The 21,672-nt window shown below is 40.6% G+C and overlaps 2 protein-coding genes across 10 annotated transcripts in view; one reads left to right on the top strand and one right to left on the bottom strand.

Moving 5' to 3' along the window:
• COG5 (component of oligomeric golgi complex 5) overlaps positions 1 to 21,672 on the bottom strand; it is a 161,447-nt gene that overhangs the window by 116,449 nt on the left and 23,326 nt on the right. The gene's annotated exons all lie outside the window — the stretch shown is intronic.
• Positions 4,089 to 10,188, top strand: GPR22 (G protein-coupled receptor 22). 6 transcript variants are annotated; one of them, XM_081023766.1, is made up of 4 exons: positions 4,090 to 4,724; positions 5,718 to 5,974; positions 6,591 to 6,745; positions 8,501 to 10,188. In XM_081023766.1, exon 4 carries the CDS (start codon positions 8,526 to 8,528, stop codon positions 9,825 to 9,827), a length of 1,302 nt encoding a protein of 433 aa, XP_080879892.1. In that variant the 5' UTR covers positions 4,090 to 4,724; positions 5,718 to 5,974; positions 6,591 to 6,745; positions 8,501 to 8,525; the 3' UTR covers positions 9,828 to 10,188. The 6 variants fall into 6 exon arrangements, with proteins under 6 accessions (XP_080879895.1, XP_080879893.1, XP_080879892.1 ...); XM_081023769.1 differs by lacking the exon at positions 6,591 to 6,745 and having other exon boundaries at positions 4,089 to 4,724; positions 8,548 to 10,188; XM_081023767.1 differs by lacking the exon at positions 6,591 to 6,745 and having other exon boundaries at positions 4,089 to 4,724.

The following is a 21,672-nucleotide window of genomic DNA, read 5'->3' as shown; positions in this document are numbered from 1 at the left end:
GTAATATTCTGAAATGTTTTGGTAGTAGCGTTAGGACACACAAAACGAGGTACTACTTCACCAAGAATATACTTTATGCAATGTACCCCTGTAAGATGTGGTGGTGTCCTTATCTTAGATTTCTTTGAAAAGGGCGCTTTAAAAGAGGATTAGACAAAACCATAAAGGAAAATCATTGGCTATTAGTAAAGATGGCTACCTGGAGCCTCCCAGTACAGGGGCCAGCTTGCCATGAATTCCAGTTGTTGGGGATGACTGCTGTTCTCATGCTCTGCCTCTTGGATTATTTTTATGTTCATATACAGTGGTACCTCGGTTTACGAACTTAATCCATTCCGGAAGTCCGTTCTTAAACCAAAACCGTTCTTAAACCAAGGTGCGCTTTCCCTAATGAGGCCTCCCGCCGCCGGTGACCTTCCACCGTTCGGATTCCATTCTTAGACCAAGGTAAAGTTCTCAAACCAAGACACTATTTCTGATTTTGTGGAGTTTGTAATCCAAATCATTCTTAACCGTTAAACCGAGATACCACTGTAGTGACATATCTATTTACAGTCATACCTCAGGTTACAGACGCTTCGGGTTGTGCGATTTCGGGTTGCACACCGCGCCGAACCCAGAAGTACTGGAATGGGTTACTTCTGGGTTCTGGCACTTGCGCATGCGCAGAAGCACTAAATCACGCTTTGCACATGTGCAGAAGCGCCGAATCACAACCCGCAAGTGCGCAGACGCGATGTTGCGGGTTGCGAACATGCCTCCCTCACGGATCACGTTCGCAACTCAGTGTCCACTACACTACCATAGTTCAATGTAATGCCTACACCAGGGGTCAGCAAACTTTTTCAGCAGGGAGCAGGTCCACTGTCCCTCAGACCTTGTGGGGGCCTGACTATATTTTGAAAAAATAATAATGAACAAATTCCTATGCCCCACAAATAACCCAGAGATGCATTTTAAATAAAAGGATACATTCTACTCATGTAAAAACACGCTGATTCCCCGACCATCCGCAGGCAGGATTTAGAAGGCGACTGGGCCAGATCCGGTCCCCGGGCCTTAGGTTGCCTGCCCATGGCCTACACTGACCAAATACAAAACCCTCACTCAATGGGCAACTGTATTTGAAAGATGACTAGCTGTGACCAGAGGCAGATTTAGGGGAGCATGACAGGTTCAACTGCACAGGGTGCCGAGCCAAGAGGGCGCCTCAATGGGGCACCACAACAAAGATGGCACAAGGGGAGTCAAGAGATGCAGGGGGGGCACTGAATTTTGGCTTCGCACAGAATGCTGCTGAAATGTTAAAGCCCAAAGTCCACCACTGCTGTGACTAGCTCCATTTTAGCCAGAGATGGAACAAAATTTGTGGGGAGGTTTCTGATTACCTTTCATGAACAAGCTGGTTAAGAGACCATAGCCAAAAATGATCTCCCATCACCCATCTAATGCTGGAGAGATTTATCTTAATACAAATGATGGTCTCTGCAAACAGTAACAAGAATATTATGAAAATAATATAATGAACTTAGTTTCTAGTCCATATAACCACATATCCCGCTATATCCAACAATTAAAACAAAGTGATATCTGTTAAATTAAAAGCGATAAAGGGAAAAGGTATGAGATTATGGACATTTCTTAATTGTTTTAAGCCATAGAACTACCCCTGTCAAATGTAGAAATCTAGACAAAATACTTCCAGCAAAAAAGAAAAATCTCCTGGCAAATACAGTGAAATACATGATGATGGTCAGAAAGAAAATGAAGGGAAGAGTAAATTCATAAGACAATTCATTTTCCCGTCTTTGAACTATAAGGTGAATAAATCACAAGAGACACAGACTAGGTAGAGGAAGACTGAAATTATTTATTGTATTATCTAAAGAATTTTGCTTGCTGATATAAATATGAGCTACGAGTATAATCAGAACACCTTCATAGATAACATTTGAGGCAAAACTGGCAGGTGAAGTCAAGGGCCACAGGTGGAAAACTCAACAAGCACAAATATTGTAACAAGGCAATGTAAAAGTTCTCTCTAACTTCAGTATATATTCAAGGATCTTATGCAATAAACCACAGAATTTACATCTTTTAGTTAGTTTAAATAAATTTCTTAATTTAATTAGACTTTTAGATTGTCCTTCATCCCAAAGAACAATACAAAAACCCAACCCACATCGGAATTAAAATTTATTACCGCAACTTACAGTACAGCAAACGAAAACATCACCAGAGATTCAGAGGCGGCAGAAACACAACCGACAAACTCACTCCCCAAATGCTTGGGCAAAAGATGTATTTTGAGAGAAAGCTGGAAACTTCTGAATATGGAGGACAACTGCACCTTCACGAGAAGGGAGTTCCACAAGTGGGGGGCCATCATGGAAAAGGCTCTATCCAGTGTTAGTGAATGTATGTTTTGTGTGTGTGATTTAATTGTGGTGAGAATTATTTAGCTAATCCCCTCAAACATTAGAAATGTATGTACACTGTTACTAAGTTATCCCCATTGGTGTTAATAGATATGCATTGTTGCTGAGCTAGTCCCCACTGAAATGTTAATTGTGTTTATGTTGATTGTGCATGTACAAAGAATAACACCCCCACTTTCAAGACTTCTGCAAGTGTAACTTACTGAGTAAACCTGCCAAGATGCACTATTGCCAATGTCTAAAGCTCTTAATTCACAAGACTCCTAGGAGGCTTCCTATTTATAAGGGGAAGGGACTCATCCTTGCAATCACACTAAGCTTTGGAGGTTCTCAGAAGCAGCAAGAGGTCTTGCTGCTTCCACCAAGTGCTCCAGCAGCCAAATACAACAACATACTGGCAAAAGCTTTGACAGTAAGCCAAAATCTGGGATGGCCACTTATCCTACTCCATTTGTCTTGTATGTCCCAATCATAGCTGAGGGTGGGACAAGAGATGTGGCAATGACATGTTTTGGCTGACTACTAGCTTTCCAACTTCATGAAAAAATGGATGTTCAAGAAAACCTGGCCCCACCAATTTGATGTCCATTTGAAAGAAAACTACCATTGTAGTATGTAAAGACATCTTCCATTATACATACATTGTAGTATGTATAGACATCTTCCATTAGCAACTCCTTTTCTCTTTACGGAGTATTTATTTTTAAAAATTTAAAAACTAGCCTCCTTACAAATGTGCTGTCTCTTGTGCATTTTTCGGTTTTTCCAGCAGTTTACAGCTGTGATCCAAAGAAAGCACTCCTGTACCTCTGCAGTTCTTCCAGTTGCAGTACCTACACCTAAGGAACCAAGCCAACCATTAACAGATAACAGGTCCCTGGGTTTTTTTTAATGCCTGCAATGAATTGCAAGCCACATCTACATACCCACTAAAAGAACATAATTTTAGACTAATCTATTCTTAAACCTAATAAAAGGCATTTTCCAGGTGTGTCTTATCCACATTCTAGATTTAATAGCACATCCTGACTCATTCAAGATGGTCCTATCAGAACACCCTGACTCTCTGATTTAATTGCTCATCATATAGCTACCACTACTCAAGTTCCTACTCATAATTGAGCAAAGATTAAATATTAAGTTAAATGAACATGAAGCTGTAAGACAGATAAGAAAGATGTACGAAAGAAAATAGAGTTTAACAGAATCATGCATAAGAACAATATTCAGTGTTCTGCACTGAAAGAGAAGTAATATTCACAGCTTTCACATTCAATACATTTCTCAGTGAAATCTATCAAACTGCAATATGCCAGAACTGGAAACCACAGTTGACAGACTATATAAAATCAAAACTAAATGAAATTCATTTTTCCTACTAATATCCTAAATACCCCAAGTGATTCCATGCCAAACTCTACTTTTTCAGTTCCTACTTCCCATAAATATACAATATTGGCTAAGATTTAGTGCCATTAACCGAAGAGAATGGATTTGCACCAGAGAGGTAGATGTAAAGCAGACCCTAAAGGAACAGCATGTGCAGACAACACATTCGTCTAAATATAATATATGCAATATGATATATACCTGCTTTCCCCTACTTGTGTGGTCTCATGTAGCACATCCACTATTCTGCACCACACACACACACTGTGCAAAATGGGGATACTAAAACTATTATTCTTTAATATATTCAAGGCATCGCTTTAAAAAATAGCCCTTTGAACAGAAGCTTCCTCTAAAAAGAGAAAAAGAAAATTCACTCCCATATGCATGAAGCACAGTTTAAGCCGAACATCACTGACCAATCAAAATTAGTGAATGCACTGCATCTCTCTGCAGTGAAGAGAAGCGACAAGGTAGGCTGTCATTCTGCTCAAGCTGCCCGGAACAAGCTTTGCTAAGCAGCCAAAGCTGCTCCTCTTCCGAACGGCTGAGCCTGCGCTGCCTCTGGAGACAAGAAGCCTTCAGTATGTTAAACGACTTTCATTATGCATTTTCAGATGCTTATTGATTCTACGGTGGGAAGTGGGAGACTGCAGCAGGCTCAGAAAGCAGCACTGCATGCTGTGTGCATGTGAACAAACAGCGCGGAAACAATGGCACAGCACAAGCGCAAATTTTCATTAAGGTCCTTTTTTGGAGAGATGCTTTTCACCCTCTTCCCCCTGTACTCTGCTAACAAGTGAAAAACAACAACAACCCAAAAACAAACAAACTATGAATCCCTCCAAACTGGAACTGTTCCACCGGCTTCAGGAATTTATTCCATCCTCAATAGAGGTAAGGCACATTCCTTTTTACAATACAGAGCCTCAGCAGTAGCTAAGAAACAATGTTTGTGAAGGGGAGAGAGATGACAGGTTCCGCTTAAAATTCCGATTTGGCTTCCTGCTTTTATTTTTGAGGACACACAGCATTCAAATATGCTTTCTTCCATTTAAAAGGATGAAATCCTTCAACAGTGTTTTGCCTGTGAATTCATGCGATCTGGAAGATTACAGTGTCTGTACCTCTTAAGGGATGGAACAGCTTAGGTTTCGGCTGCTAAATAGTTCTTAATGCAGTTAAAATGCTTTCTTCTGTCAAGGCCATTAAAAAAAATATATATTAGGCAGCTGCATATGTCACCAACAAATTTAAATATCCCATAAAGGATCATAAATGCTTTTTTGTGGGGGGTGGGTTATATGACTAATTCCAGGTTGCCTATGGGGAAATTTTGTGTGTGTGTGTGTGTGTGTGTGTGTTTCTGTTAAATGCTTTGCTACTGAAGGTATGTCTGAAGAAGTCTAATGCAAATAAGCTTACACAAAGTAAGGAAATCAAAATGCTACTTATAATTCCTACGAAGCAGTGGAGACTTTTACATGGTCACATGAAGCCAATACATTAGTATGTAAACTAGTCTATTGTTAAAGCTGCATTCCACAGTACTTATGAATTATTGTTTTTTTAATTGTAGAAACATTCCTCCCCTAACTACTACTGTATCCTTGGCTTTAACGTAATCTTAAAATATATCCAGTCTAAATGGATCCAAATGGAAAGGTATTTCAGGATGGGGAAGAACAGAAGAGAACTACCATATTCGGAAGTACTTAAATAATTTTGTTAATGTTATATACTCCTACAGAAAACAATTTCACACTGCCTGACAGAAGCCATCTTTCATAGTGTGCAATCAGATGATACTAGAAGCATGTATTCAGTCATAATTGTATTTAAATTATTACAGAATCTCTGCTTTTATCATGTTTCATCTTCCTTTTCAAGGGAGCATATAATCTGATTCGGTTTTACTACCAACGACAAGAAAAACACAGTCGCCCGCAGATCTTCACAACGGCTATCGGGATGTGCTTATTATAATATATGTTTTTAAACCCAAGGATTTACAAGAAAGTTATGGATCTACATTCCCCCTCGAATGGCGTGTGATGCATATATGGACACAGAGGACTAACAAAGGCACCTGCTCAAATACTCAAGGAGAGAAGATTAATTCAGTGGCTTATTGCTGAAGCAAAATGGTGAGCATCTCTTGCAAATGGATTTATAACATAAAACCAGAATTGTGGATTTGGCTGATGAATGAAGAAACAGTAACACAAATTTTCCCTGAAGGAATATCTATATAAATGCCAGCATGCTAAAATTTGGCTCCAAGTATGTCATATACAACAATAAAACGCCATTTGTAGCACTTAGTACAGTGACTAAAGTTTAAGGGAACTATCCTAACCAGCTGATGTAGTTTATGACCCGAGTTATAGTAGCTGCAAATGAGCACACAGGAACTGGATTAATGCAACACACAGCAATTTTTGTGGCAAACCCAGGACTCCACACTAACGAACAAAAGTACCACACAAGCCATTGTACAACTCTAACAAAAGGGCATTTTTGAAGTCCAGTGTTAATTTCTATTCTGCAGCTTACATTTTTAGAAATGAAATTAAAAAGTGGTGCCAAACAATGGAGAAGAGGCTAGAAATTATGAATCACTCACAAAAGAGTTGCTGTCCACCAGTGGCTTTTAAAAGGGAGAGACACCAGGCTCTGGTCTGTAGGAACCTATAATTAAGCCTTTTTGTTCAATTGTGCTTTTTTTTTTTCATCTGCTGCTGATGTGCTGAAAACAAAAAGAAAAACTAAAATATTCTGCAAGGCTGGAAACAGATCGCAGCCATCTTTCTGTTGCCAGGTGAAAACGCATGTCAAAATCTGTCAGTGACACCATGTATGAATTTATGAGAAGCTGCTATAGTGAGGTGAAAGGCCCCTGAGGCAACAGAAAACAGGTAGGTCAGATGTTGCATGCACCAAACCTCTGTTTTAACATTTGCAGAAGAAAAGAGCACAGCTCTGGGTATGCGTTTCATTTTAATTACCTTCCCATCTTGACATCTCTGCTTTTATTTAACTGAACATCTATCTAACTGACTGGTGCGACAAAGACCTAATGTTTAATCTGTCTGTCTAAAAGTTGGCACATGGGGAATTTTTCCATTTTTGTAAGATTTCAGTTTGCATGTTCCTGCAGCTTAGCCTAGTAAAACAGGCTAGGTTATACAGCGTGCTTAACTACCTCTAATCTTTCTGAGTTTTTTGTTAACCACTGCAAAGGGTATATAATTTACAATACATTTAGAATAGCTGTAAACATGTCCCTATGGCTAAGACCTCATAAACAGAAGAAATTGCCACCTAAGTCATTCAAAACTTGCATCTGGTGATAGAGTAACAGCTAGTATTTTTAAAAGGGTTTTCTGCTTTATTTCCTAACCAAAACTCTTATAGTATAAAAATTATTGCCCTTCTTCAATAAATATGCCAGCTAATAATTAACCAAAACCCCAACCTATTATTGAAATTTCCGAGTGAAAGGATTAATAACTGTCATTTTATTTCTAAAATGTTTATTTTACAAGGGTGTAAACATGGATATGAAACAACCAAGACAAATAGGTTTTTGCCGAAATATCTTGCGCAGCAACTCTATGCAGGTTTACCTTGGAGTAAGCCCCAGTGACCACAATGGGACTTACATTTGAGTAAAATAGCACTGTCAGAAGGCCTAAGGCACAGAAAGTGGTTCACCTTTCAGAAGCAGTCAATTAGCAAGCATCTAAAAGTATTATTATTAAATATGTGACACTGGAATCATAAACTACCCAGGGTGTGGTCATAGCAGAAGTCATATTGCTACAATTAATGCTATTTCAGTAAACCATAAATCTTCAACATGGGATGGAAGATGACTTTTACAGTATTTTGTGCAGAAAACACACACAAATGCACCACCCACTTAAGCCTGCCTACGTAACCCCACCATGACAAAATATGTATTCTTGTCTAACAAGATGACAAAGATGTTGTGATTAAATTCTCCTGCTTCATGCGGCTCAGCAACTCAACACTATGAAGCCACTCTCTCTGCTAGCAGCTTGAATTTCCTTGCATGGAACATGCTGGGTACATAAAAAATATGTATCAATAGTTTATGAAACCAGTGCAAGAGACTACATACATTTGCAAATCTTTGCGCATATATACAAACATTCACTTATAACTGCACAATCAATTTATATGCACCCACAACATTTTACACGTATTGATACATCAAAAACAATCACTCGATACAAGACACTTCCAAGGAGCTAGCAGTACACCATTCCAATAACATGACTGTAATCTAAAGAAATGTTTCAGGGTGGAGTTATCATCCAGAGGAAGAAATGCAAAATGCATGTTTCTTTGAAATATAGCCACCTCCCTTTCCCCACAAAAGCTTCATATAAAATAATATGGCTTAGTTTCCAACAAGTACAAAGGTCAAAGCTATGTGTGCAGTTTGCATTGCAAATGTTACAGCCTTGTTAGAAAAAAATTCTTTTTTTTACTGCCTTCAACTCCTGCAAGCTAAGTACAATTCCAAAGTCACCGTGTGTTAATTAAAAGCTAATAAAAACCAAAACCTGCTTTTCTGTAGACGTGTAAATTATGACGAGCATCCAAAAACCAAACAGCTTTATATGTTCTCTCTCATCTTTCAGGGCAAAACAAACTTCCAACAAAAGAATGTGTTTCTCTTCCATTCTAGAAGTCAACATGCAGTCTGAATCCAACATTACAGTTCGAGATGCCATTGACGACATCGACACAAATATGTACCAACCACTGTCTTATCCATTAAGCTTTCAAGTTTCTCTTACTGGATTTCTGATGCTAGAAATTGTATTGGGACTTGGCAGCAACCTCACTGTCTTGGTACTTTACTGCATGAAATCCAACTTAATCAACTCGGTCAGTAACATTATTACAATGAACCTGCACGTCCTTGATGTAATAATTTGTGTGGGATGTATTCCTCTAACTATAGTTATTCTTCTGCTTTCTCTGGAGAGCAACACAGCACTGATCTGCTGCTTCCACGAGGCTTGTGTCTCCTTCGCAAGTGTTTCCACTGCAATCAACGTCTTTGCTATCACTTTGGACCGATACGATATCTCTGTGAAGCCTGCAAATCGGATTCTGACGATGGGAAGGGCTGTCACGCTCATGACATCGATATGGATTGTCTCTTTCTTCGCCTTCTTAATTCCATTCATCGAAGTGAATTTCTTCAGTCTTCAAAGTGCCAATACTTGGGAAAATAAGACGCTCTTGTGCGTCAGCACAAATGAATACTACACAGAGCTGGGAATGTACTACCACCTTTTAGTGCAGATTCCTATATTTTTTTTCACCGTTATAGTAATGTTAATTACATACAGCAAAATCCTCCAGGCACTCAATATCCGAATAGGCACAAGATTCTCCACGGCACAAAAGAAAAAAGCAAGGAAGAAAAAAACAATTTCTTTGTCCACACAACATGAAACTACTGAAGTATCCCAAAGCAGTGGAGGGAGAAACGTCGTCTTTGGCGTGAGGACTTCTGTTTCTGTTATAATTGCCCTACGGAGGGCTGTAAAGAGACATCGCGAAAGACGGGAAAGACAGAAGAGAGTCTTCAGGATGTCACTGTTGATCATTTCAACTTTTCTTCTCTGCTGGACGCCAATTACAGTTTTAAACACTACCATTTTATGTTTGGGCCCAAGTGACCTTTTGGTAAAACTGAGGTTATGTTTTCTAGTCATGGCATACGGAACTACCATTTTCCACCCTCTACTATACGCATTCACTAGACAGAAATTTCAGAAAGTTCTGAAAAGCAAAATGAAAAAGCGCGTTGTTTCAATAGTGGAAGCTGACCCCATTCCAAATAATGCTGTTATACACAACTCGTGGATAGAGCCTAAGAGGAACAAGACAATTACTTTTGAAGACCATGAAGTAAGACAAAAATGCTTAGTACCTCAGGTTGTCACAGATTAGATTTCAGTATTCGCTGAATCATTTAATAGGAAATGTTAAGAAGAAGCTGAAGTAAATACTGCCAAATAAGGATCTTTTTTTAAAAAAAAAAATGGACGATAGAATTGGGTAGACTGTAAATGTTTGACATGTGCTAAATAGATAAGGCCTGTATATTCTATTTCTTCATTAGTCAAGGTGTGTGTTGCATGGCAGTTTGTTAAGAGTAATACCATGGAAATATTTTGTCAATATGCTGTCCTCCAATATACATCTACGTAAATATTTTATATAAAAATAGCCTTAAAAGGTGTACACTTTTAAACATATATATATATATTTGAGTTGCTGTAAATATATAAAGCTTTGTTTTTAAGCTTTCTGCCACCAAAAGAGTTTATTGGCTTGACATAACTTGCGTGACATTAAGGTTTTTAAATCTTTCCAGATGTCTCTCTTCTGATATATCAAACTATATTAATGAACACCAAACTTTTTTTTTATCAGAGCCAGAAATTATAATTATGTGTCCAATGCATCCCCCACATGTTCATCACACACCACATCTCTGACCTAATCTAAGGAATTATTAAATTTTAAGTTTCTTTAAAGCCGAAACAACCTGCCCTTACAACTAGTTTTCACAGCAAAAATAGACAACCTCTCTCATAACATAATGTTAATCTGTTACAGAAATGGTCATATGATAATGCACTTAAGTGTGAAGTAAAATGGATGAAATAAGGAATGTTCTTCCCATGTTTACGAGCCACATAAACCAGCCCTAATTATGCTATTCTGATTTTAAAACAATATTTTCTTCCTTCCAGCACTTTCTACTAAGTGTAGCATTGCAATCAAAATGCCAAATCTCCAACAGTTACTTTCCACAAATGCATCACAGGGCAGCTACACAAGTGCTATTATGAGCCCATCCAGACATTAAATTTGCAGTACAGCATTACTTCATTTGATTTGTAGGATCCAGATATCTGCCCTCAAGGAAGGCAGGATATTGCATTTTCCTACCACTCAAACTAGCACTGCACCTTGTCCAATAACTAACAGGGTAATTGCAATTTGGAAGGCTATCAGAATCATAGTTAGCTGCATGATTTCAACTCTCCCCCACTCAGCCTGAAAAGAAAGGAATTGCATAGGAACCCCCACGGATCCTTTATCATTCTGTTCTTACTACCGCTAGTTAACTCTAACTCTTAAAGTACTGTGCAGAATAGACATTTGAAACGGTAAACTTGCAGTGATCCCTTAATCTTAAACCAGATGTGATATTGCTACATTTCTGCCAGTTACCTCACTGATCAACACTGGGCACATCCAGCTGTCATCGTCGCTTAGGCCAGGGTTTCCCAAACTTGGGTCTCCAGCTGTTTTTGGACTACAACTCCCATCATCCCTAGCTAGCAGGACCAGTGGTCAGGGGTGAGGGGTACTGCAGTCCCAAAACAGCTAGAGATGTGACTTCGGAAAACCCTGGCTTAGACCACCTGCGAGGTGTAGAACCTGACACTGTACATGAGGTACAGTAATTTGGATCCTTGTCCCTTCAGAGCTAAGAAAGACCAACTTCTGATCAGGCTCAGCAATGCTTTTGGGAGAGAGGTGAACACAGCCCTCTTTGAAAGAGGGGTTTCTTATATTTCTTCCTCAAGATGCTTGGGTGACCAACCTAGGATACTTTCTCCTGGGCAGGAGGAGTGAAACTGAACAAGTGATGGTGTAAGAACTCCAAGCATTTCCAGATAAGACAGTTTTCTCTGCTTAACCAATTTGAAATATGACTTGGGCAGCCTTCATGTGGACATTGGAAGGAAAAAATCCAACCCACTGCCCATTTCATTCCAATGATCTTTGTGCGCTGAGTCTAGACTGGACTTAGGATAATCTTGCAAATGAATCAGCTACCTGGTGTTAGGTCTGTTTGCAACAGAAGTCCTGGTGCAGACCCAAGTTGTCAACCAATCTCTCCTGACCTGGCACTGCTCTGATCTCACCAAGAGACTATAAAGCCTAGCACCAGCCAACGTGATGCTTTGTGAAATGGGGGGGAGGTTTGAATTTCAATGAGCACCTTAAATTAAGGCCCCCCCCCCTTGTCATGGGTTTTCAAAGGACACCCAAAAGGTACAGATCAGTCAAGAGGTCTTAAAAGTCTTATCAAAGGCAGGGTAGTAGATGTGACATGTATTTTTCCATCTATAAGACGCCCCCTATTTTCGGGGCAACAACCAATCGCCAGTCCACCCTCAGCACTATCCGTGTATAAGACTCCCCCTAATTTTTGACATTATTTTTAGCGGGGGAACCTAGTCTTATACACGGAAAAATACGGTATATGGCAAAACCAAGATACTGAGATGCATACTGCAAACACCCACACACAGTCACTTTCAATTTAATGGGGATGCTATGGAATGGTTTCACTACTGTACTGGCACATTTGGATGCAGTGTCTTCTTAAAGGTTCCTTGCTTGGCCTTGTAAACAAGGGAAGGAGTATGATGTAGCCTCTGACCCCATGCTTAAGCCCAGCCTCAGCTATGTTCTGCTTCTCTGGCTGCCCAAGCAGCTTCAGAAAGTTGGGGATACTGGACTTAACAAGGTAGTCAATATGTACATGGAATTGCAGCCTTCACAAATGCCAGCTTTTATGAAGTCACCCGAGGGAAGATCTTCCCCATCCATATAAAGCACAGCCAATGCACATTTAAAGCACACAACGTGCCCCAAAGAATCTTGGGAATTGTAGTTTCCCCTTCAGAGCTACAATTCCCAGCAGCCTTAACAAACGACATTTCCCAGGATTCTTTGGTGGAAGCAATTTCATTCATGGCTCAGTAGGTAGAGTATGAGACTCTTGATCTCAGGGTTGTGGGTTCGAGCCCCATGTTGGACGAATTCCCACACTGCAGGCGGGTTGGACTAGATGACCCTCGTGGTCCCTTCCAACTCTACAAGTCTATGATTCTAAGTTATGCGCTTTAAATGTGTTTTGGGGGTGCTTCCAATGTATGCTGCGGATATGCTCTGAATCCACCCAAGGTTTTCAACACGGAAAGATGACCAAGCTGTTTGTAAGATGTTGCGTTCTGGAGACCCGCAAAACACAAACACTGCCTAAGTGTATTGAATAAATATTAAGCCTAAGTTCAAAGAGTTCTGAACAACAGGTGGCATGACGCAAAGCGCACACACACAAGTTGCAGCTTGCCAAGCCTAACACAACCCACTGGCCACATCCTGCGGCTTGGCAAGTGATTTAACTATCTGTTTTCGCTGCCTACCTACAAATTGTCAATCAGCGATGGGCCATCATGCATGGATGGCAAGATGCATTCACTTTGGCCACAAGTTAGTCGCGCAAGACGGCCTTTAAAAGCCCTGCATAAAAACTACTTATGCAGCAAAAGGCGTATCTTTTAAAAGATAATACAGTTACTGAACAATTGCAGCAGAAATTATTATTAAGAATATTTGGCAGGCAAGCTAGCATTAAAGACAACGTGATGGTAGAAGTGGGAGGAATCAATGTATCAGAGTCTCAAGTGCTACAAAAACCTAAACTAAACTAACTAAATGCTAATGCTAACTAAAACTTATCAACCATCATGGTAGCTCCTATAACCCCGGGAAGATTAGGGAAAACTGGTTCTTCTCATGGCAAACAAAACAGATTAAAGTAATAACAATGGCTCAGTATTCATCAAGCATTCGTCATAACCTTCTTTGGAGCAACTCTAAATCTTTCATCTGACCGAAGGAAGACAGCACCAGTTCTCAGTTATCTAGAAAGCAAGGCTCCACATCAATGCAAAATATTCTCAATCACTTTAAATCTTATCCCTGTCTTGTCTTTAAGGGAGACTGAGGTACAGCTACTGTCAACTTACAATTCTATGGCTTCTCACACGAGAGATAATAGCCACCTTACAATGACAGGCACAGATTTGTAACACAAGCAAGTGTAAGTTAGCTTTTAAAAGCGACGGACAGAATTCACAGAATTCGCTAGCACCCCTTTCCAATAATTTAGTCAAGAGGCAATATGTGTAATTAGATGTACTGACAATAGGGAACCGGAGCAGGTTTTGGTAAGAACTATATCACAATTAGCCAGTACTGTACATACCGAGTATCAGATACCGTATTTTTCGCTCTATAAGACGCACCAGACCACAAGACGCACCTAGTTTTTGGAGGAGGAAAACAAGGGAAAAAATATTCTGAATCTCAGAAGCCAGAACAGCAAGAGGGATCGCTGCACACTGAAAGCAACAATCCCTCTTGCTGTTCTGGCTTCTGTGATAGCTGCGCAGCCTACATTCACTCCATAAGACGCACACACATTTCCCCTTACTTTTTAGGAGGGAAAAAGTGAGTCTTATAGAGCAAAAAATACAGTAACTAAACAGGTCTTCCTGGTGAATATACCTTTCTGGTGACGGGTTCATTCACTGCCATTGTATACTGTATGTTGTATTTTTTTTTTTTTTTACAACAAAGAAACGGAACTATCTTCTCTTCCCCCACAGCCACCTACAACCCCCCCCCCCAAATCCTCTCACGGGTCCCCGTGAAAATGTGGGGCTGGGCTTGGAGGGGCAAGGAAAGGTTGTCCCTGTCCCAGCCTACAATGTTCAGGGAGGTCTCAGATCTTCCAGAGAGACTTCTGATGGGGAACAGGGAAGTGCAAAGGGAGACAGGAGATATACTTTCAACAACTCGCCTGCATTAATTCCTCTTACGGTCTAAGCCAACGATACCAATTCAACGAGACTAGGCTTCCTATAAGCAACTGTTTGGATCTTGCATGTGATTCTATCATCATGTATCCGGTGGCAAAGCAACATCTTTCTGAAACAGCCCTTCTCATCTCTACGGTGGAAGGAAATTAAATGTTGTACAGTCGTACCTTGAAGTCAAACAGTATCCATTCCAGAAGTCCGTTCAACTTCCAAAACATTTGGAAACCAAAGCGTGACTTCCGATTGGCTGCAGGAAGCTACTGCAGAAGCCGTGTCAGATGTTCAGGTTCCAAAGAACATTAGCAAACCGGAACACTCACTTCCAGGTTTGCGGCGTTCAGGAGCCAAAGCGTTCAACTTGCAAGGCGTTCGCAAACCAAGGTATGACTGTACAAGGGTTATAATCTGAAACAGACACCTAAAAAGAGGCAGCTACCGGATCTGACATTAGATTGTATGTACTAAAACACTAGATTTTTAGGCAGACAGCCTCCTTAAATGTTTGATAAATGTGTTGTGTTTGCAATATCATTTTTCGCCAGCACTGCTTTTGCCTCAACAACTCTGCAATCGCTCATGGTTAAAGGGAACAATGGTTATATCAGATAGCACGTCCTTGTTCCTCTTATCAGTCAGATGAAGGAAAATAGTTGATTGCTCTTTAGTTATCTGACTACCATCTTTAATTCAAATTTCCTGTCCTCCTCTGACAGATGGTTTTAACTCGATAAGTGTACAGCCAATAATAGTGCCATATTTTACTACCAAACAACATTTTTTTAAAGTGTTCTAGAGTTGCATTGGGTTGTTCCAAACGCCTGCTGTAACAATGTTAGCCTAGGTACAGCATGCCTACTAATAAGTAAATTGCATTGAGTTCAGTAGGATTTACTCCAAGGTAGTGTGTTGCACAAGGCAAATTGTGAGTTGCATAAGACTGTTCAGCTGATCATATTTTATCTAATCAGCTAAATATATGAACAAGTATCTTGCTCTTGTAGGCAGCTCCTTTCTTCACAATGGGAGCAAAATACAGTCATACCTCATGTTACGTCCGCTTCATATTACGTTCTTTCAGGATAAGTCCTGCGGCGACCCAGAAGTACCAGAAAGGATTACTTCCGGGTTTCGCCACTTGCGCATGCGCGCAAAATGACGTCACGCGCATGCGCAGAAGTGGCGAATCGCAACCCGTGCGTGCACAGACGCAGGTTGCGTTCTGCTCATGTTGCGAACAGGCCTCCGGAACGGATCCCGTTCGCAACCAGAGGTACCACTGTAATAAGTAGAAGATCAGGAAGTAGTTTCCCTGTCCGAACAAAATAGGAAACTGTACTTAACTGAAGACTTCTTTTTTAAAAAAAATAATATTTATTAATTTTCAACCATTTAAACACAACAAAATAGACAAAACAAAAAAAGCATAACAAAATAAGACACAAACCATTTAACACACAAAACAATTTCAATATCTTATCTTTCATTCCCTTATTTCCACGACCTCCTCACACCTCCCTTTTTGTATTCCACTTCTATTAATTGTTTCAGCAATTCCTTTCCATCTTCCTCTGTTTCTATCCTAGAATTATCTTAACATATTCTGACCTTATTTTTCCCTTTAATACTCTATTAATCTATTTATACTTAATTCCTTATAGCATTTCTACTAGAGCCATATAACTTCATTCCAACATTTTTCTTACATTCATTATTTTTACAGTATTTCTATAAATAGTCTTAAACTTTTTCCAGTCTTCTTCCACCGACTCTTCTCCCTGGTCTCGGATTTCTGCCAGTCGTTTCCGCCAATTCCATATAGTCCATCAACTTCATCTGCCATTCTTCCCGAATAGATAAATCTTGTGTCTTCCAGTACTTCACAATGAGTATTCTTGCTGCTATTGTTGCATACGTGGAAAAAGTTCTATCCTTCTTTAACACCAATTGGCCGACCATGCCCAGGAGAAAGGCCTCTGGCTTCTTCAAAAGGGTATATTTAAATACCTTTTTCATTTCGTTATAAATCATCTCCCAAAGTGTCTTGATCCTTGGGCATGTCCACCAAAAGTGAACTCTAATCCTCAAATTCGTCTGTTTTTCTTTAAGTTCAGTCATAGCAAGCGTCAACTTATGTTCATCAAATTGCCTTTGTAGGGCTGGGGCTCTCTTTCTCTTTCTCTCCAGTTGTGTTACTTTACATTCAGCAACAACAGCTTTTTCCCTGGCTTCCTCCGCAGTTTGCCGTATCAAAGTAGGTTCCTGTATCAATTTCTGGGTGGTTTCTGTATTGGTATTATTTATACTTTCTGTATTTAGGTTGATTTTAGTAATTGAAACATCCATTTTCGCATTTATCGTGTCCATTTTCCTGTTAAGCTGATCCAATGAGTCATTTATCTTATAAAATGCAGCCACTAAAGCCTCTTCTGTCGACCTTCTTCTTGGTTTTAAATATGCTGGTACAAAGGCAGCAACAGAAGGAGCAGGGGGGCCTGATGATGGACCTCTTCTGGATTGTTGCCAAGTCCTCCCAGACCTTGATGTTTTGTCAACAGTTGACTGGTCTGTTTTTCCTCTTCCATTTACCATAACACTTAAAAGATTCAAGGTCAGTCCCAGAGTCTCACGGTTTTTAACTTGCAGCTGGAAATTCCCCTAGCCCAGCTCTTGTAAAACAACCGGTTTCAAAGGCTTCCACTAGGGGGAAACAGTTTCTATTTGTAATAGTCAATAGTGTCCTCTTTTCAACAATCCAAAATTAGTTTCAAATTAGTTTCAATTTTCAGTTACCTTTACTCCTTTTTAAAGCAGCCGGAGACAGTAGAAACAATGTATTTCTCTTGTTTAACTAGCTGTCAATGAACGTTCTAAACACTGTCAATGAACATTCCAAAAGACGTCAGTCCTGCTAGCAGCCCGTTTCCAGGGTCAGAGCGGCGGTGTTTTAAATCTCTTCACTCTCTCCCACAGGCATAATCAATCCGCAACTTCCCCCTCTCTTCTCCTGCCTCCAAGAGGCGGTTTAATGTTCTTTATTGATGGAAATTTAATCTTTTACAAAATACTTTCCAGGACTCCAGCTTGCAACTTCATTGCCTCAGTCTATTTACAAAAGGGGAAGGTGGACTTCCTGTTTTGAACCTCCCCGTTGTGATACCAAATTAAACATTTAGAAATCCAATGCTTCCGCTTCAGCTCTACTCACGGGTAATTACTTTAAAGTCAAATTGTCCACAGGAAAGGGCAGCGCTCTCCGGCAACAGCTATGCGGCTTCACTCCGTGGAAGAAGCAGACGATTCGATGCACCGCGCCACTCACCCCACGTCGCTCCGGAGCTCCAAAAACCGGGGTTCCCCGCGAGTGGGGGAGGCGCAAAAGGTGCCCGCCGAATCCCACGCTCACAGGCTTCTCCCGTCTGTGATTTTAACGGGTCTCCGCCTTCGCCGTGGCGGCCAGACCCAGATTCCCACGGAGCAGATTCCTCCCGGTCAGAGGAATTCCGCCATTACCGGAGGCACCTCCCCGGAAGTCTCTTAACTGAAGACTTCTTAATTTCTCAGTTTGTTCTTTGTTCGCCCCAAGAGCTACATGAGTAACCAAAAGACTTGTTCATGTCTCAGCTTATTAAACAGAATTAGGATCATCCAAACACAGTGTCCCAAAGGGCAGGTTGCTTCAGCTGCAACGCCAAACCAGTTCGGCATTTCTGGAATGAGCTCGGCGCTTGCACACTCCCCACCACCAAATTCACTTGACTAGCAAATTCCTGGGTTTTGGAAAACCATAGTTTGCCACCTGAACAAGCCTCACAAACTTCTGGAGCATCCCTGTACCATTTTGTACCCTTCACAGTCAAGGTTACGAACTGTGCAGAGAGCCACCAACTTCAGAAGAATGCCCTTCAGAAGATCTGTCCACTATAGATTCATCAGCCTTCACAGCAGAATCGAGAGTTTGTCTTGCATTTAACAACTTGCCTGGTAGCCAGAACCAACTGCAACTTCCATGCAGGCAAGTAAGCAGGCTGGCAGAGGAGACACAACCTGCTCTACCCCTCTTCTGCAGCTTGCTTAGTTTCCATGCCAGCCACAGAGGAAGGAAAGTCTCTAACTTCCTCCACAACCACCATGGAATTGCACTGGGCAGAGGGGGTGGGGGAAATGGAGTCATTTTTTTTTAAGTCTTCTTTCTAAGAAGCCAAACAGTCTAAATAGCCAGGTTCACCATGTTAGAAGGGCAGCTTGTGCAAGCTGTTGTTTCTTGTGCAAGCCAGTAACTCTTGTTGGGTTCATCTGCAAGGCAGGCTTACAGAAAGATGCTCCCTGTCCATTTAGGTCTATACCTCTGAGTTTAAGCACATTAAAAAGTAGTGCTCAGGGTAGCTATTGATTATCTCCTCGAGACTCACACAAAGATTGCCTTACAGAAGTGGGGCAGATCAATTTTTAAAAGATGTGACTATCCAGGATCAATATATTTTGCCAACAAGCTAAAATCACCCTGCACAGATCTTCAAATATAACAAAAGCATTCTGACTCAAACACCACCTTGACTATTCCCTACAGAGCTATTCAGCTGCTATGTGTCATTAAACACAGGCATCCATACCTTAGGGAACATTTATAATGATGCTTCTTTCAAATCCTTTGACACTCTCTGGTGTGAAAATGGACTTTCCAGCGGTCAAGCACAGAAGCACTATCAGATCAGAAACTGTTTTGGAATGGTTTAAGGATGAAACTAAACCCAAAACCAATCTTGTATGCCATCTGGGTTGCAATGACAGAAGAATTCAAAAACAGTGACAGAGAAACAGGTTTCCTTTCATGTTAGTCAGCTGAGTATATGTTCCCCCAGAGAGAATAAGGGATTTGAAAGAATACTATTCTTGCAATTATCTTAGTAAAGATATGTCTCATACAATATGCTTTAGACCTATCGCTTGAGACAACACACACACGCGCACTTGGGTAATACATCTCATTTGGATTCAAGGCAATTTCAAATGATTAAATATTGTTAAGCCACTAAAAAGACAAAATGTTTGCTTACACAGAGCAATTTAAAATCTTCAGTTGTGACATTCCAGCATATGAGCAATAGCCTGTAAGATTCCATTCCACCATTTCAAACCGGCTCTTCAGAGGAGTGAATAAACCCTATTCTAATAAACACATTTTGAAGCAATCATGAAAGCTAAAAAAATAATCTAGTAAACACACACAACCCCAGGTCCCAGTTGCTCTCCAGCACAGAACCATTATTCAACAACCTTTTTTTTTTAGTGATGGTTATAAATGCTTGGTTTTTTGCGCATTAAAGGGAAAATTAGATAGTTCATATCATACAAAATTACACCAGGAGGCACTTCCCTCAAAATTCTATTATGGATTACATTCTGAGTGATTTCATGTACATAAATAGCTTGTGTGAAGGACAAACACTGGAGTGATATGACTTTGGTCTTAAATACTATTCTACTTTACTCGAAATGAACTAACATGCTACACTGGCACAGTCCTGGATTAAACCAAATTCACTAACTGAAAAACGCAGAAGCTGCTTTCTCTCCCATTACCTAAAATTTAAAGGGCTAAAAAGGATCTATGAATTTCTGGTGCTTTACTACACTGATAAGAGCACAGGTATTTTGATCCGACAACTGCAGCTTTCCATAACATCATTGATAGAAAGTGTCAGTGGGACAGGGAAAACTAATTAGGGTACTTCTATTTGCTTCTTAGCTTCCAGGGATCCTGGTAATCCAATTAAGGAAAATCATACTTTGGGCGGGCCCAGTTAAGCACCTCCACCTGCCTGAGGGAAGAGCTTGATTGTTGCCATAGAAACAACAGGGCAATGATGCTCTCCAGGAGTGGGTAGACATTACCCCAGTCCCTTGCCTGGTTGAAGGTGCCATCATCTGGCAAATAGAACAACAGCCTGGGTTAGTCTGTGTATGAGGTGACCTGGGAGCTGGGGCTTTCTCTGTGCTCAAACCAAAAATGATGGCTTTGGGAAACGTGCCATAAACCTGATGGGGAACCAAGATCTATTGGAGTGTTAATGCTGTGAGCCCTTCCATCTTATGCTCAGGTTGTACATAGGTGTAAATAAAACCTGCCTGGAACATGTGAAGAAGAAATAATAATAATAATAATAATAATAATAATAATAATAATAATTCTTTTGAGCATGTCTTTGAGAAATAGAATCCCAAAGGTTTTCTGCATGTGTGGAATTTTGAGATGGTTAAAAAAAACAACAACACCTCAACATGGTGGCCCTTTGAAAACAATACAGAACATATTAAAAATACAATAATTAAACAGACAAACAACCATCTGTAATCAATGGTACCATAACATTTGACTGCTTAGTGCATAGGGTGATATATAGCATTTATACCCCAATGTCGAAGCAGCAAGAGACTTCAGAAGTCCCAGGACTTACCCAGAATTCGGTTTTCTTACAATGAAGGTCAGTGGAGACTGTGGTGTCTTTAAGATGTATGGTTCACTAGTAATCACACCTCCCACCCCTTGCAACAAATCAAATTCACCTTAAGATGAACCGGCAGGGAATTGTAATAATAGCTGGACATTCTTCTCCCCCACTACAGCTAAGCACACTAGACTGATATGGGCAAGTGTGAGGGGAGCTAGCCAGAACGCTTGTGATCTAGTACATATTGTGGGCTTCTTTGCAAGTCTGGTGCCAGGACACAGTCCTGTATTCAAACAGGTAAGTTTGATGAGGTCTGAGGACACTGCTCTTGCTTGTTGAAAGGGTGCCAGAAGATTTATCAAGGCTAGTCAAAGATCAAAGTTAACCGGCATTGTAATGGTCTTAGCAGAAGCCCGGCCCTGTGACCAGCAGGACTTCGCAGGACTGGGGCCTTCCTAAGTTTGTTCTGAAGAGGCAAGGCGTGGCTGCACAGGTGAGGCCGATTGGTAACTCACAGCACCTGGTGGCAAGAGCCAGGAAGGGATATAAGGTCAGCATTTCCCTTCGGCTCTTTGCCACAGCAACACGTTTCCTGCCTTGCTGCATTTGGCTCCTTGACCCCTTGCCTCTTGATCCTCGGACCCTTGACTT

This window comes from Podarcis pityusensis (genome assembly GCF_964106645.2).
Source record: "Podarcis pityusensis genome assembly, chromosome: 10".
Lineage (NCBI taxonomy): Eukaryota > Metazoa > Chordata > Lepidosauria > Squamata > Lacertidae > Podarcis > Podarcis pityusensis.
This window is presented reverse-complemented; position numbering and strand designations above follow the sequence as displayed.